The sequence below is a fragment of the Fusarium keratoplasticum genome, chromosome 8 (assembly GCF_025433545.1).
Source record: "Fusarium keratoplasticum isolate Fu6.1 chromosome 8, whole genome shotgun sequence".
Lineage (NCBI taxonomy): Eukaryota > Fungi > Ascomycota > Sordariomycetes > Hypocreales > Nectriaceae > Fusarium > Fusarium keratoplasticum.
Genome location: NC_070536.1, coordinates 2,014,969 through 2,031,115, shown reverse-complemented (window position 1 = coordinate 2,031,115; position 16,147 = coordinate 2,014,969). Strand labels below are relative to the sequence as shown.

The 16,147-nt window shown below is 53.8% G+C and overlaps 6 protein-coding genes across 6 annotated transcripts; 4 read left to right on the top strand and 2 right to left on the bottom strand.

Annotated features, from left to right (window-relative positions):
• Nucleotides 1-1,012: 1,012 nt before the first annotated feature.
• On the top strand, nucleotides 1,013-3,781 carry NCS57_01045300 (GH16 domain-containing protein; the record flags this gene model as incomplete). Its single annotated transcript, XM_053060198.1, has 4 exons — nucleotides 1,013-1,453; nucleotides 1,505-1,919; nucleotides 1,974-2,125; nucleotides 2,606-3,781. The coding sequence occupies 4 exons, from the start codon at nucleotides 1,013-1,015 to the stop codon at nucleotides 3,779-3,781; spliced, it is 2,184 nt and encodes a 727-aa protein (XP_052910592.1).
• A 1,646-nt stretch (nucleotides 3,782-5,427) lies between these two features.
• NCS57_01045200 (Zn(2)-C6 fungal-type domain-containing protein) lies at nucleotides 5,428-7,377 on the top strand (the record flags this gene model as incomplete). The annotated part of the gene is made up of 1 exon (XM_053060197.1): nucleotides 5,428-7,377. The coding sequence occupies one exon, from the start codon at nucleotides 5,428-5,430 to the stop codon at nucleotides 7,375-7,377; it is 1,950 nt and encodes a 649-aa protein (XP_052910591.1).
• Nucleotides 7,378-7,628: 251 nt separating this feature from the next.
• On the bottom strand, nucleotides 7,629-9,482 carry NCS57_01045100 (Peptidyl-prolyl cis-trans isomerase-like 2; the record flags this gene model as incomplete). The annotated part of the gene is made up of 3 exons (XM_053060196.1): nucleotides 7,629-8,140; nucleotides 8,192-9,395; nucleotides 9,456-9,482. 3 exons carry the CDS (start codon nucleotides 9,480-9,482, stop codon nucleotides 7,629-7,631), a joined length of 1,743 nt encoding a protein of 580 aa, XP_052910590.1.
• A 579-nt stretch (nucleotides 9,483-10,061) lies between these two features.
• NCS57_01045000 (uncharacterized protein) lies at nucleotides 10,062-11,982 on the top strand (the record flags this gene model as incomplete). Its single annotated transcript, XM_053060195.1, has 7 exons — nucleotides 10,062-10,133; nucleotides 10,185-10,218; nucleotides 10,270-10,436; nucleotides 10,494-10,857; nucleotides 10,909-10,983; nucleotides 11,033-11,275; nucleotides 11,327-11,982. The coding sequence occupies 7 exons, from the start codon at nucleotides 10,062-10,064 to the stop codon at nucleotides 11,980-11,982; spliced, it is 1,611 nt and encodes a 536-aa protein (XP_052910589.1).
• A 343-nt stretch (nucleotides 11,983-12,325) lies between these two features.
• On the bottom strand, nucleotides 12,326-13,990 carry NCS57_01044900 (Protein arginine methyltransferase NDUFAF7; the record flags this gene model as incomplete). Its single annotated transcript, XM_053060194.1, has 4 exons — nucleotides 12,326-13,185; nucleotides 13,237-13,441; nucleotides 13,495-13,764; nucleotides 13,811-13,990. 4 exons carry the CDS (start codon nucleotides 13,988-13,990, stop codon nucleotides 12,326-12,328), a joined length of 1,515 nt encoding a protein of 504 aa, XP_052910588.1.
• A 288-nt stretch (nucleotides 13,991-14,278) lies between these two features.
• On the top strand, nucleotides 14,279-15,700 carry NCS57_01044800 (Protein kinase domain-containing protein; the record flags this gene model as incomplete). Its single annotated transcript, XM_053060193.1, has 1 exon — nucleotides 14,279-15,700. One exon carries the CDS (start codon nucleotides 14,279-14,281, stop codon nucleotides 15,698-15,700), a length of 1,422 nt encoding a protein of 473 aa, XP_052910587.1.
• Nucleotides 15,701-16,147: the final 447 nt, after the last annotated feature.

Here is a 16,147-nt window from a genome sequence, read left to right as displayed (position 1 = left end):
ACTGCGATGGCAGGATGATTGGCTGGTCCAAGAATGGCTGGTGTCGCCTTCTACTTCCTCTGTTCTATATGCTAAGGCACCTTTATTGTTTTTAATGTCTGCTGGTCTTTCTTTTTCGGCTCGCGACCTGAAGGCTTGGCTTGGTTCTGCTCTGGTCTTGTTTTGATCTGGCTATGATATTCATTCTTCTCTTCTCTTCTTCACTGTTAACCTTTAACCTTTTCATCTTTTTTCCTTTTCTTTTTCTTGCCTTGTCTTTCAGATACCTTGTTCGATATACAGATTGCTTTTGTTTTGCGACCATGTGCAGCGAGAGCGGCATGGACTGGGACACAGCTGAGTATCCATGGACAGGGACCGGTCGCCCAGCACCGCACCGTCGAGAGGAGGCTGGCCCATTCGCTCGTGTAGGCATAGATGATTAGTGTTTGCTTGAATAATCAGCACCTGTCAACCATGACCCGCTTCGATATTTGTCTTGTGATGTATGAATGCTATGTTCAATGAGGACGAGGCGTGCCAAAGGGAGGTTGTAGCCGTGCGGGCAGTAACAGACAACCTGAAGATGGCATAATACAGGGACTTGCCGATCTCGTGAAGCTCCGGCAGTACTGGAGAGAACAGAGCTCCTCTATGTAACGCAGTTTGCTAGACCTCCGCCCTTCAACAATAGCTAACGTAACTAAGGTAGGGTGCTCTTGCCTGCCTTTACTCAAGGCCCTAATTTATATGCCCTTCCCAACCTTGAAGGCTCTGGTGTAGGCAGGTACTACCCAGGCCTAGAAGTAAGTTAGTAGGCTTGCCTCAAGTCGCTCAACCTCACAGGAAGTTGCCCTCCTTGGCAGGGATTTATGCCTTGCTCCTCTCTTCAAGTCCATGACTGGAACCCTCTTTGTCTTCAGCTTCTAACTCTGAGAGGGATTCAATTTTGACAGAAGGCCAGCGCTAGCCTCTGCCTTCGGATTGACTAGACCTGCTTGATCTTTGTTTGTCATTCCTGTGCCCACTCACCATGTGGTATCCAGCGATCCTTCTTGTTGCAGCGAGTCAACTCGTTTCTGGCATCTGCGAGTGTGGATATTCAATTGTAGATCTCGACAACCAGCAACCCATCTTCTTCACAGACTACCTGGAGACCGACTTCACTCGCCTCCCTACCATCTCGCAGAACAACGATTGGGTGCGGCAACAGTTTACTGTCTCTGCCGAGGATGGCCGAGGCGATTACGGCAAGGCTTTCAAGCCCGAGAATATTCGAACTCACATAACAGAAATGAAAGGTCGACAGGACGAAGAAGCTGGCCTCCACCTCCTTGTGGGTAGTGTCATCGATGACCATGGCGCCATCTCGGGGAGTGAACTGGACACCGAGAGACAGGACCTTCACTGGGGCTCATTCCGGGCCGGTATGAAGTTGACGCCGACCAACGGAACATGTGCTGCGTTCTTCTGGGTAGATTTGACCCGATCCTAGGGATGGGCATTTGCAGCTGACGGGAACTAGTATTTCAACGACACCCAAGAGATTGACATCGAGTTCCTTTCAAGGGAGTTTGACCATGACAAGGGCATCTATCCCGTCAACCTAGTAGTGCAGTCGAAGCAGTCGTTAGAGGCTGGGTATGATGCTAGTAAAACTGGAACTTACAAGAGAGTCAACTTGGATTTCGACCCAACGGATGCCTTTCACGAGTACCGATTTGACTACACATCAAACCGGGTTCTGTTCTACGCCGACAGCAAACTTCTCGCTCGAATGGAGGGGGGAAATATGCCATCGGCTGGTGGTCATCTCATTCTTCAGCATTGGAGCAATGGCAATCAATGGTGGTCAGGGGGACCGCCAACCGAGGACGCAACAGCCACCGTCAGCTATGTCAAGGCCTACTTTAACTCATCAGAACCCGAACACCAGGAGGGTTCGAGACAAAAATGTTTGGGATTAAAAACAAAAGGCTCGACAGTATGCGCAGTTCCTGACGTGACGGAGCGGAATGCTTCGTCTGGTGGGCGCTTCTTTATTGACGACGAGACCTCAGATAAGAAGGATAGGCAAGATGAAAACAATGCTACAAGCCACGGAATTCGAGGAGCTACGATTGAAAGAGATATTGTGCTGGCTTCTGTAAGCATCTGCACTCTTTTCTCTCTGAAAGCCGGCTGGCATCTGCTATGAGAAAGCGGCGATGGTTGTTCAAGAATTGGGTTGAAGAGGATAGGTGGCTTTGAAGCAAGTTGTAGAGAGTAGTTTGCAATTGAGAGAAGCATGTCAAACCCAAACCCAAACCTCGGAGACAAGAATATTAGCCGAGCCTGCTTATGTTCGACGCCACACATTCAGCTTGTCTTGGAATTGAGGTGCTGAGGCTGGCTGAGCTATATGGATCTAATGTCAGGGAAAACTTGGAACCAGTGACAGCTGACGTAGTTGAAACAGGCCGCAGGAGCTGAACAAAACTGGGCCTAGACCAGGGCAGACAGCTGGACAGGGCCGAGAAAGGAGGGGTTTCCAGGTCCATGGATGGAATGGGTATAAAGGTGGTGAGGGGACGATTCGTTGGCAGCGGGTTCATCACATTCCCAGATACTTGCCACCAGCTCATAGAAGTTGGATAGCAGTTCGCCTACCATGCCCTCTCCGGAATTTTTAGACATTGTTCTTGAGAACCAAACCGACTCACCAGCACTCTTTGCACACATCATGGGCCGAAATGACAAAGGCGTCGCTGTGCTCCTCGCCGACGGTCAGACGTTGCACCAGCCTGCGTCACCCTCCGAGATCCTGCAGCCCGTCGGAGCGGACCATGGGATCCCGATCGGCGGACCCGGGTCGCGGCGCAAGATCCGGATCCCGCGCATGTATGGGGCCCGGATCTGGTTCTGCAAAGGCAAACCGCTTACATTCCTGCTCAACCCGGGGCCGGCTATAGTGGAGCCGTCGGTGATGAACCCGACCGATCCCAACTTTGATGCCGACTGGGGTTTCTGCGAGTTTACCTTCAATGATTTCCAGTTGTTCGTCAATGTGTCATATGTCGATTTTGTGAGCCTCCCGATCGCGCTGAAGCTCGAGAACGAGGCCGGAAAGGTCACACAAATCCCAGGCATGCCTAAGAAGGGCCTTGAAGATGTGTGCGCCGGCCTGCAGCGTCAGGCCGCAAAGGACGGCGCGGGCTGGGAGAAGCTCATCGTCAAGTCAAAGGCTGGGAAGAACATACGAGCCTTGAGCCCCAACGCAGGAAGGGAGCTTCACCCGGGTCTGCTGGAGGGCTATTTTGCTCCCTCGGTGGACGCAGCATGGGCTCGGTACGAAAAGGAAGATCTAGTGATCAACACACAGTTCGACTGGGGAGACGTCAAGGGTCGTGTGCGTGACGGCAAGCTGGTGTTTAGCAATGTGGGCAAGGACAAGTTGACCTTTTCCTTCTCCAAGCCGTCAACGCGGGATATTCTATCGTGCAGCACGGGACCGTTTGCCGCCGGGGAGGGAGTGTCGGCGGCGCAGCTCAACGTCGGGGCCCGGCTCGCGGCGGCGCTCAACCGGGGGACGCTGGCCCGCAACGGCCGGCAGCCGGAGGGGGAGCGGGTGGAGGCTTACTACGCAGATGAGAGTGTAAGGTCGAACCACTACTCTCGAGTTTGTCATGAGGTGACGATCGAGGGGAGGGGATATGCGTTTCCTTATGACGACGTTGGTGCGACCGATGGAGTTGATCAGTCTGGATTCTTGAATGACGAGAGGCCCAAGGTGTTGACAATCACTGTTGGAGGGCCAAAGTGAAAGGGATAGAGAGAGGAAATAGTGGGAGACGGAGAGAATGGAGGTGAAGACAGGCAGAGAGATAGGAAATGGGTGTTGTTGGATAACGTTATAGACCCAGATACAGCCACAATGATTTACATGATGTTTGAAACGTGCACCGCCCATTACTAGCAACGTTTCGACTAGGCTTATATCCGTATTCCGTATTTCCCGTAGCCTCGGGTCTGAAGCCATTTCTGTTGGGCTGTTTCGGCACATGGCAACCGTTGAGCTGCATTAAACTAGGCAGGTCCAAAGACGGGGGAGACGCCTTCCCATCCTTCCACGCAATGAAGCACCGCCTCTTCCTCTTCCTTCAAGGCTCTCCTCCCCCATCACAACCAACAAAAAGAGAGGCTGCGTAGATCACAACCCTTGAGTCAAACTTGGGGTTATGGGCCCATCTCGTCCAACGACTGCCGGGGCGCCTTCGGTATATGGCGATTCCTCCGCGTCTTGACAGCTATCCATTGGAGAAGGCCAGGCCAGGCAGGACCCGTCAGTCCCGCAGCAAGGGTTCCGCTCCTCCTCCTCCGACGAGGAGCTTGCTCAGATGGGAGAGTGTGTATCCCACCATCCTTCTCAATCTAACTAACTGACTAATGTATCTCTAACGTAGCGTAGGGCTGCGTCCTTCGGCTGTTTTGTTTCTCGTCGGCCGACTAGGGCGGGTACAACGGGTGCTGCGGAACCTACCGCTGATTCAGCTCATGGACCTTTTTCAACGGCGCTAGGTTTCTGCTTCCTATCGAGGTGGACCCCTGCTGTTGATCAAGGACCGTGGATTGGGCTGCTGCTGCTAGCTTCCTAATGCATGGCCATGAGTGAAGTCGTCCGCACAGCCATGCTTGCGCCTTGCTGCACAACCAACAAAGTTGCACCACATCCATGGCACATCTGATCGTCTTGGGACAGACAGGTGGCCCTGGGGATTTTTGTTTTGTCCTTACAGGGCTGGTTCTCCGTGCAAGTACTTATTTAATCTTATTCATCACTTCCCATCTTTACAACCGTCGACTCATGAACGCCAACTCTCGCCATTCGTTTTCTTCACTCTCGTTGAGGTCTTTTGGCGATTGACAAATTAAGTCCGGATATGTTCTATAACGTTCTCTTATGAAACTCCGTGGTCTACACCACCTTCTAGAACTTCCTTTCCCGCATCCACGACGCCGAACACCCTGGCTGATAGCCTGCTTTTCTCATCTTTTTTCCCCAACTAGGAACTCGTTGGTCCTCACTGTTACCGCTTTCAGGCTTGCAGACCTGAGCCAAGGAAAATCTACAGCAGGTAGAGAGGTCTAGACAACCAACCACCACCAATCAACGTCCATCATGCTACAGACTTGACAGAGTCTCTTCCCTCCGTCTTTTTCTATCCCCCGAGACTTGGCCTCGCAAATACTAGCCAGTCTTACTTTCTCGCCCATCCGATCTCAGCTGCCCCGCGAGGCGACGCCTCGTTTGTCTGTCGCCATGGTTTACTGCGGGAAGCCCTCAGGGGGCTGTTCAAACTGCCGCCTCCGCAAGATCCGCGTGAGTTAGCCCACCACCGTTGCCCAGTTGATTCCCTACCTCCAGAGTTACATTTCTCTCACAGCCCGCTGGCCCACGTCCGTGCTAACATGAGAATTCTCTCTATCAAGTGTGACCAGAAAGAACCCTCCTGTGGGCAATGTGAGAAGCGAAATCAGGCCTGCCCGGGCTACCGCAACCTCGTCGACCTCATGTTCCGAGATGAGAGCTCTCATGTTATCAACAAGGCCGCCAAGACACGTTCTCGACCCGTTGCTGGGAAAAAGACACAGCCCACCGCCCAAAGTCAAACGTCGACATCTCCGATACCCCTGTCCTCCACAGGGCCCATGTCCTCCTCCACCAAATCCTTGTCCAAGTCATCCCCAGTTTTCGTGTCCGAATCAGGTTCCCTGTCCGGCCCTGTGTCCGCTTCTAAAGCTCCGGCAAAGCGATCCCGGAAATCTACCGCTAGGTGTCGGGCTCCGGTCCTCTCAGCCCTGACAAACAATCCTAGTCCATCAGCCTCCGAGTCTTCAACTGAGAGTCTAGATGATGGCAATGGCCTTTCTTCGGATCAAGCCCTCTTGGGTGACGCTTTGTCCTGTGAGCTTCAGGAACAGGGAACTGCCTTCTTCTTTTCTCGCTACGTGACGGCGGATTATGGATGGTCTCAGAATTATGCCTTCATGTACGACGTATGGAAGCCCCCAGACTCGAACCAAGCTCAAGTCGATCCAGTGACTGTCAGCATGACAGCTGTTGGTCTCGTAGGGCTATCTCAAGTCACTGGTTGTTCCGAGACAAGGACCCGAGCTCAGCAGAGCTATGCCATTGCCCTCAAGCTAACTCACGACGCCCTTCGCGACCCGGTTGAGGCGGTAAAAGACACTACTATGCTGGCTGTCTTGATCCTCGGCACCTATGAGTTCATCTCTGGATATAGCCCGCACACGATGCGAGCATGGCAGGATCATGTAAGTGGTGCTGCAGCCCTGGCACGCATGAGAGGCCCTGGGCAGTTTCAAACCAAAGCAGGTGTTCGTATGTTCCTCATGCTCTGCCATACTGTCCTCATCAGTTGCATTCAGAGTGGTCTTCCAATGCCGCAGACTTTGATAGACCTCCGGCGAGAGATCCCCCCTGCATATCAGTCCGGGGGTCCGGCGTGGCTGGTCGCAGAACCCATCTACAGGGCACTGCAGGTTCGGTACGGCATCAAGACGGGCAAGCTCGCAACTCTAGACGAGATTGTGGACGCAGTATCTAGCGCCGATGAGGGGCTCGCTTCCATTTTCTCTGATCTACCAGAACCGTGGAAGTACCATCATGTCCAGCTGACGCAACCGGATGCCCGAGTCCTCGGAGAGACATGCCATGTCTATCAGGGACTTATTGAATCTACCACATGGAACGTTGCCCGGGGTATACGGATACTTCTGGCCGAAACCATGATCGAGCAGCTCTGCTTAGCCATCGGAGAAGATGATTTACACGCTCTCTCAGATTGCCATCGCAGATCGCTTGCCAAATCGATCACACTGCTGGACATGCTTGGAAAGGCGATTGTAGCCAGCGTTCCTCAACATCTCGGCGTTGTTAGCATTCGGGATGTGCAGAATCTTGGGGGAGAAGGGTATGCGGTGGCAGTTCCTGCGAAAAAGCAGATTTGCCGTGGTCTACTTGCCCCCCTTACCCATGAAGCGCGAGCCAGGTCCAGATCAGAGCCGACGACCGGCACTACTGGGTGTCTACCACTTTTCGATCCGACGCGGTCCAAAACTCAGAGCGATAATGCAGAGCGTTTCATGAGCCTCGCAGGGGCCAACCACACTATTGTCTGGCCCCTGTACGTCGTTGGCATGTCGTCGGCCTGTACCCCTGAGACGAGACAGTACACCATCGATAGGCTGCAAGTCATCCACAAGGAGACCGGCCTTGAACAGGCACGAGTCGTCGCAGGACTGTTACAGGAGAAGATTGCGCCACCTACGCTCAGCACGGCGCTGTTGGATGAGCTTCCAGTTGTCGAAATCGGAGCTCTACCTGCCATGGTTTGACTTGCCATCCATCGCACAGCCCATCAGCTCGGCACACATATAATCAACGACCCTTCCTATTATGTTCTATAGTTTCGCATTGTTGTCACGCGGACATATGCGACCAGACGTTGGGTATTCACACTGTACGCCGTTGCCTTGTCCCTTTAGCAACAATCTCTAAAAGATGAGAAGACTTTGGACAGACATACTAGAGTTTTTAAAGACAATATGATGCAAATCCTTGAAAGAACGAGTGTCGGTGTCCCTGTTTACCAGTTGTCAAAGTTTCCGAAGCCTCTCCCCTTCATCTTTTTGCGTGCAGGCTCCTCCCATGTATCAAAATCGTCCAGGTCTGCCTCGTTTGCTGTTGATGTGTTTTGCTGTACCGCGGCCTGGAGATACTTTCCAACACTCTCTTTGGCGCCGGCAGACTCGATAGTTCCATCGTTCCGTATCCGCTTGCCGGTCCAGGTCGTCTTATCATCGTCAGTGCCACCCCTTAGGCGGATCTCCTCCTGTTCCTTGGTCTGGCGTTCCTGCTCCTTCTTTTGCGTTTGAAACTCGGCGAATGGGTCGTGAAAGACGACAATGTCCTTGATGACGATCTTGTTGAGTGGTCGATTAGAACCATCGGTAGGAACATCCTCCATCTTGGAGAGGACATCGAGATTGGCGACCACGCGGCCAAAGACGGTGTGTTTGCGGTCTAGATGAGGTGTCGGCTTGTATGTGATGAAAAACTGGCTCGAGTTTGTGTTTTTGCCCTTGTTAGCCATTGAGACTAGAGGCTGCGTTAGCTTCATGCAAGAGACAAGCTAATGGGTATACTCACTTGTTCCTCGAGCGTTGTGAGTATGGGGACCCTCAAACTCATCGTCAAAGTACTTGTTCCAGATACTTTGCCCTCCTCGACCTGTCCCTGACGGATCGCCGCCCTGAATCATAAAGTTGGGAATGTTTCGATGAAAGGCCACGCCCTTGTAAAAGCCCGTCTGCGACAACCTGATAAAGTTCCACACAGCCTTGGGCGCAAACTCTGGGTACAGCTCAATGGTGAGGTCACCCAGGTTGGTTTCTATTCTGGCATAACCTGTCGTCTTGACGCGCTTCGGCTTGAGCATGTACTCTTCATCCGTGAGGAGAGCCCTCTCGCCACTCGTTTCAGGCGTTAGCCCTGTGCTCGTGAAGCTGGCGGCGGCCTTTCCTGTGGTGTAAGCAGCCGAGTTGGCTGCCAACTTCTTGTCCTTGATCATATTCTGCCTGACCACGGTGGTGGTACCAACAGCGGGCTTAGACAGAGCTGTTGAGCTGCGGTTGACGTCGCCACCTTGCTCTCGGGCCTTGCGCGCCTTGTCCACCGCCGCCTTTGCGCGCAAGACCTTGTCGCCCATGCTTCCCAGTGCGTTGGAGTTGATGTTTCCGGCCTTTCGCTCCTCCTCTTGATCCTTGGTGAGTTGCGCCTCGTGGCCGTCCTTCAGGTACTTGAACTGATCCAAGTTGCGACTGGCCGCGTTCTGAGGGTCTTGGAGGGTAATAATGTCGGCGCGTGTAAACTCCTCGTCGCTCACAAGGTCAACCCACATCTTGGCCTTGATATTCATGCGCTCGACCGTATCCCAAGCAAAGACGTTGGCGGAGGTGCCATGGCGGATCGCGACGATGTGTGTGTTGTCGGTAAAGACTTTGTATGTGACGGGGTCGATCAGGTCGCCCTTTCCATCGCTGAGACCAGCTCCAAGAGAGTCTGACTCTGAGTTTCGAGCAAAGTTGAGACGGATCAGGTCCTTCTTCTGTAGGGGCTCGCCGTTGACGGGGTTCTGGTTAGGGTGCTTGTCGAGCCAAGCACTGATGACCTCAACATCGAAGATGGTGCCGTCGGGTGTGCATACGGGGTTCTTGAAGGGTTGAAGACTGGCGGCGCAAAAGTTGAAGGGGAGGCGACGGAAGGAGGCGTTGCTGTGTTGGTTGCGAGAGGAAGCTCCAGCGCCGACGCTGGCGGAGAAGGCGTCAGAAGAAGACCATTCTGAATGGGTGATCTGGAGTGCAATTGGAGTTAGCGAATGTAACTATCGCAATGAGATGATGGAAGCGCTCACATAAAGCTTGTCTGTTCCTTTACCCATCGTTGCGTTAATCCAAAACTACCAAGTCAAGAGGATGATCTGCCGTCGATGAAGCTGTAAAGATGAATTTCGCATCGCGAATGATGCGCCATGCTAACCATGGTACCTGGGGCTTATCGTTATCGGGACGACTGGCGCCATCGGCCAGCCAATGACAAGGCAGGAGCCCACGGTTTCTCCTGCCGCCGCTGCTGACCTGGCATCACGGGCGGCCAATTACGTATACGTGGATACCAGGGTATCTTGCTCCCTTCAAACCGCGAGGCTCCCTCTTTCTCTAATACCTGCGTCTTCTACATACGAATCGAGAATCGATACCTTTTTCCTTTCGAGATATTCATCGAATTCTTTTGTCTTTAGGACCTCCCCCGTCGCGCAGAAGGATCCCTTTTGGCCGGCTCGACATGCTCCATAAATTGTAGAAGCTGCGACGCCACCACTTAAACGTCCGTCTCGAAGCTCCCTAGCTCTCCTCTCTGTCCTGTCCTCGCCTCGACCATCATCCAACACCACACTCTCCTATCTCCCCACTACTTGTCCCGAAGCTTCCGCCGCAGCAACGACGACGATATATCGAACATGAGGTTCCTCACGGGACTGCTCGTGCTGGGCATGTCCCTTTGGACTGCTCAAGCCTACGAGGTTGGACTGGTACGGTGCTATCGATCGGATCCTCGGGCGCAAGTTGCTAATGGTCCTTAGAGCGAGAAAGATGGTTACCAGGAGTTCTGCACCGGTAAGCCATATAAATCAAGCACATCGCGCAATTCGATCTAACATAGACCAGGCATGTATAGCCGAAGCTCATGGGGTGGACCCGTCGATCCCTTCATCCTCACCAAGTTCCTCAACACCAGCCAGTCTAACGACAAAGATCCGATCGCCAGCTTGGTGATATTCGAGTGGAAGGACAGGGGCCTCGTTGGAGTACAGGATCCCGATAACCCCGCCAACGTGAGCATTCGCGCAAATACCCCCCAGTCTCGGCTCCCATCTGACGTATCCATTTAGCGATTTGGAGTCTGCAGGGACGATCTGATCAAGCAAAACTTCTGTAACGAGACCGACAAGGGCAAGTTTATCCTGGCCCCCGACGCCGACAAGAGGTCATCGACCTTGATCCTCACCAAGGCTGTCCACCTCAACAAGGCCACCCCGATCAACTATGCCATCAAGAAGACCGGTTACTACTGTGTCTTGACGGGCAAGTACAACACCGAGAAATACGATGCCGTTGTCGAGTACCGCAACGCCTACGGCGAGCTTCAGGCCACTCAAATCCCCAAGTTGCCCTTCTATGGCGGAATGACTATCCTTTATGCTCTGATCGCCGTCTTCTGGGGTTTCTTGTACTATCAGCACCGTCATGACATCTGTAAGCGCGTCTTTTGACCATTGCGCTGACCCTTACGCTGACATATCCTAGTGGCTGTGCAAAACTACATTACGGCCATCTTGATCTTTTTGGTCCTCGAGATGCTCATGACTTGGGGTTTCTATGGTTTGTGCCCTGATCCAGGGGTTTACTAGCTTGTGCTGACCCGACTTAGACTACCAAAACCGCAATGGCGCCAACATTGGGTCCAAGGTTCTACTCACTGTTGTTGGAGTTCTCAATGCGGCACGAAACTCGTTCTCCTTCTTCCTGCTGCTCATCGTCTGTATGGGCTATGGCGTGGTGAAGCCCACACTTGGTAGAACCATGATTTGGGTCCGATGGCTTGCTGCTGCACACTTCCTGTTTGGACTGGTGTACTCCATCACCAATCTCTCCATCACTCCTGAGACCGCAGGTAAGAACTTATCCTTGACTTTTCCGGGACCTTTTTGCTGACCTCCTCCAGGCCCCTTTATCCTCCTGATTGTGCTCCCCCTGGCTGGCACACTCACTGCCTTCTATGTGTGGACGCTCAACTCTCTCAACTTCACTCTTAAGGACCTCCGTGAGCGAAAGCAGCATGCCAAGGAGGCCATGTACAGGAAACTTTGGTGGGCCATCCTCATCAGCGTCCTAGTCATCTTTGGATTCTTCTTCTTCAACAGCTTCACCTTTGCCTCTTCCAGCGACCCTGACTTTGTCCCCTTCCACTGGAAGACGCGATGGTTTGTCCTTGATGGCTGGCTGAACATTGTGTACTTGGCGGACGTTGCCTGGATCGCTTACCTCTGGCGCCCTACTGCCAACAACCGCCGTTTCGCCATGAGTGACGAGATCGCCCAGGACGATGACGGCAACTTTGAGATTGGCGACATTGGTGTCCCTGGAGAAGATTCAGATGATGAGGAGGCTCAGTTGGGCAAGCCCCAGAACAACTCTCAGGCTTCCAACGGCCTGTCGTTCTCTGGCTCGTCACAAAGTGCCAGCCAACAACGAAACACTCGCACAGCTCCTCGCGAGTCACTAGAAAACGAGACCATCTTTGCCATTGGCGAGGACGGAGACAAGTTTTCTGATGATGGAAGTGACGACGAGGACGCGAAGCTTGTAAAAGGCAAATAAAAGAAGCCGTAGGGGCAAGGGACAAGATTGCGCATGACTGACAGCTGGCGCATCTTTGTATACAAGTAGGTACCTATGTGATGGGCAACAATTCTGGGACTGGTGAATGAATCGGAAGTTTTTGTGTTTTTTGCTCTCTCTCTCTTTTCTCCATTGTTATCTTGTATGGGCTGGGTTGCGTGACGTGTTACATAGTGAAAGGATAGAACCTGAATTTTACACGACTTCCTGGGTACCTATACAATCCATACCGATTTTGGTGGGTTTACACGATAGTACATGTGTCATCTTTCCGCCTCTTGAGACACCATTTATGGCCGATATCTTGGCTGATCCGTCATGTCTAAGCATTGACATCACCTCCAAATCCAACAGGTCGTCTTCGTCCATCGTTCTCTGGTAGAATAGCCAGAGCCTTGTAGAGCTTGCCCATACCATCAGGCCCCTTGTCAACAAGTCTCTTCCACGCTCCATCGATCTTGCCAGCAGTCTCCTTGTCGACGCCAGGGGCCTTGGTCAACATCTCGGCGCGCTCACGAATGCCCATCAACTCAAGGAAATCTCCCTGGTTGATGGGACCGTGGACCTCAACGCCCTCGCTCGCCAAGGTGGCCACCTCGGCAATGGCAGTAAAGTCGACGTCGGCGCTCAGGTCGACGAGACCCGGGGCGGAAAAGGGGCTCACGCGGCGGTGCTGGCGGATGCCGCGGAGGGAGTTGATGGGGATGGTGTCAGAGGTGCCGTAGTCAAGGATGAGAGCCGCACCGCTAGGCTTGGTCTTGGGATGCTGGGGAGAGCCGCCGATGCGAGCGGCAAAGTCGGTGGCGTAGATGGAGGCATCTGGACAAACCTCGATGATCGAGTCCGGGACGTTCTTGAGCTTTCGGTACCGGGGCGACGATTCGGGGAGGAAGCGCGAGTGCCGCGTGGTTCCTGAGGATAGGATGAGCTGGAACTCGGGGGGAGGCTCATGCTGCTCCGACTTGGGCGTGCCGAGGTCGGCGTGGGTTGCACCGGGGGGAGTTGGCGATACCATCATCTCGCGCCACTCCATGGTGGGCTTGGTGTCGTGTGACGGCTGCTGTGGTTGAGGAGAGGCGGAAGGCTTGCTTTGTGGTGGAGGGGCTGGAGCTGACTGGAAGCTGTGGATGGGGAGAGCGTCAAAGAACTCGTGGGCGATGATGAAGGGCGTCTTGTCGGGTTCTGGACAATATGTTAGCAAGAGTTCTTTACAAGTTGATGAGCGATACTCACCGATGGGAATGGATTTGATGGTGTCAGTCCAGACAATCTGTTTCCCGTTATACTTGCTCGGGCTATGGAAGCCAGCCTTGGACTCTGATGATGAAGCATCCGGACCGCAGAGAAGCTGCTTCTGGGCGTCCCTCAACTCGCGGCTCGCCTCGACCATGTAGATGGCGTCAATACTGTTAGACATTGCAGGGAACCTCTGGATCGTCTAGAAGCAGGTCAGCAACTGTTCTTGACAATATGATACGAATGCCAACTCACCCGAAGCATGTCGTCCATCAGAGTACCTCGGCCGGGCCCAACCTCGATGAGCTGCACGCCCTGCTTAGGTCGACCTTGGCTGATCCATTCAGCGAGAAACCAGATACCAATGAGTTCTCCAAAGATCTGGGATATCTCTGGTGATGTCACAAAGTCGCCCTTTGCTCCAAACTGATCCCGTCCCTCGCCAATGGCTCCGGTGTAGTAGCCTCCAAGATCGCCCGTCAAGCACATGCGCATGTAGCTCGCCAAAGGAACAGGGCCGGTTGTCTACGAGGTCAGCCTGGCTTATATAATTGAGATCCGGCATTCTTACAGAGATGGCCTCAAAGAGCTGCTTGGCCAGAGGTGTAGACCACTTCCTCTCAACCTCACCCTCGCTTTGAAACCGTCGAACACTCGATGAGAAGCTCCTAGCAGCTCCAAAGCCAGGCCTCTGTACCCAACGACTTCCACCGAGCCTCGCAAGCGGTCGAGCGCTGAGTGGTCTCATCATCTTCGGGGCCTGTCAATCGTGCAGGGTTTTGGCGAGGTTCTCATTGAGAAGGCGCCGGCAAGCACATGTCAAGCGCCAATGACGATGCTTTTCTTGGAGTTGAACAGCCGCTGCTGATAAGATAAGACAAATTCCCCGAGCTCGCAGGGAAAGCTCGAGCAACCCCAACTCTCTCTACACGCAACAACACACGAATCGATCGCCTCATTCAGTTTCGAATCTTGGAATAATTAAAGACAGCCTCTTTTGCGTCACCATATCGATCACTCACGCGCTCCACAACCCGTCATGTCAAGCAAGTCGCGGTGGGCAGACACCGAAGAAGACGCCCGTCTCGACGCCAAGCTCAAGGAAGAGAAGCGACGCAAAAAGGCAGAAAAGGCCCGCAAGCTCGAGGCAGAGAAGCAAGCGCAGGCCGCAGCGGCTCGAACATCGCTCGACGTCGACGATGACCGGCCCTCGAAGCGACGGAGGATCACGCCCGAGCCCGGCGCTGGCGCCACCGAGAAACAACCCCCCGCGAAACTGCTGCGATTCCCTGCCGGTGGCTGGTCCAAGTGCAGGAGCGTCGAGAACTACGAGAAGCTGAATGATATCGAGGAGGGAACCTATGGGTGGGTTGCGCGGGCGACAGACAAGGCTACCGGCAAGGTTGTCGCGCTGAAGCGGTTGAAGCTGGATCCCGCAGACCGGAATGGCCTGCCGGTTACGGGACTGCGTGAGATCCAAATCTTGAAGGATTGCCAGCATCGCAACATTGTGTCCATGGTGGAGGTTGTCGTGGGAGACGATGTATCACGGCCAGACAAGTACGCGCCCTCTCCAACCGTCGAGACATCACAACTAACAAACCCACCTCGCAGCTCCCTCTTCCTCGTCCTCGAGTTCGTCGAGCACGACCTCAAGAGCATCCTCGAAGACATGCCCGAGCCCTTCCTCTCCTCCGAGGTCAAGCGCCTCCTCCTCCAGCTCACCTCGGGCATCGCCTACCTCCACGACAACTGGATCCTCCACCGCGATCTCAAGACGTCTAACCTCCTCCTCAACAACCGGGGCCAGCTCAGGATCGCCGACTTTGGCATGGCCCGCTACGTCGGCGACCCCCCTCCCAAGCTCACCCAACTCGTCGTCACCCTCTGGTACCGCGCCCCGGAGCTCCTCCTCGGTGCCAAATCTTACGGCGCCGCCGTCGACATGTGGAGTGTCGGGTGCATCTTTGGCGAGCTTCTCACCCGTGAGCCCCTTCTCCAAGGCAAAAACGAAGTCGACCAGGTCTCGCGCATCTTTGAGCTCTGCGGTGTTCCCACAGACGAATCCTGGCCGGGCTTCCGTCGCCTGCCAAACGCCCGAACCCTCCGCCTCCCCAAGACCGCTGCCGCATCCGGCTCTGTCGTCCGCGCCCGCTTCCCTGGCCTCACCTCGGCCGGCGCCGGTCTACTAGCCGACCTCCTATCACTAGACCCGGGCCGCAGGCCGACGGCGCGTGAGATGCTCCAGCACGAGTACTTCCGTCAAGACCCGAAGCCCAAGCCCGAGAGCATGTTCCCCACGTTCCCAAGCAAGGCCGGCCAGGAGCGGCGCCGGCGACAGGAGCCACATGCGCCTGTGCGCGGCCAGGCTGCGTCTTTGGGCGATGTCGACTTTACCGGCATTTTCCAGGGGCGGGATCGGGAAGAGAGAGGAGCTGGATTTCAGCTGCGGATGGTGTAAGATGCAAACTCCATATCCAGTCATGATGAAAGTGACAAGGTTGGGAGTTGCTAAACATTTAACGACACATTGTACCATGCCGACATAAATAGCCATATACCCACAAGTAGACTAACGTTAACATGCACCCCATGAACCATCTTCAATTGAAGCCCAAGCCTCATACAGTAGTTCCATGTCAGATCACAGCACAATGATGGGGCAATGACGACGACTTGATACCTGTGCCAAATTGTAAAATATTTCCTTGAAAACAAACTGTTTCGTTCGGTAATCCTAAAGACCGACGAGATTAAGATGTATATAGAATCATTACATGATTTACTCTGTGGCGATCAGATCATGAAGCATCCAAATTGGAGTTTTTCCCGTCCTTGAGCGGTACCTTCACCTTAAAAACATCCCTCTACTAACGCCCTCCCCAGAAGCTTCTGAATAGCATTTCCA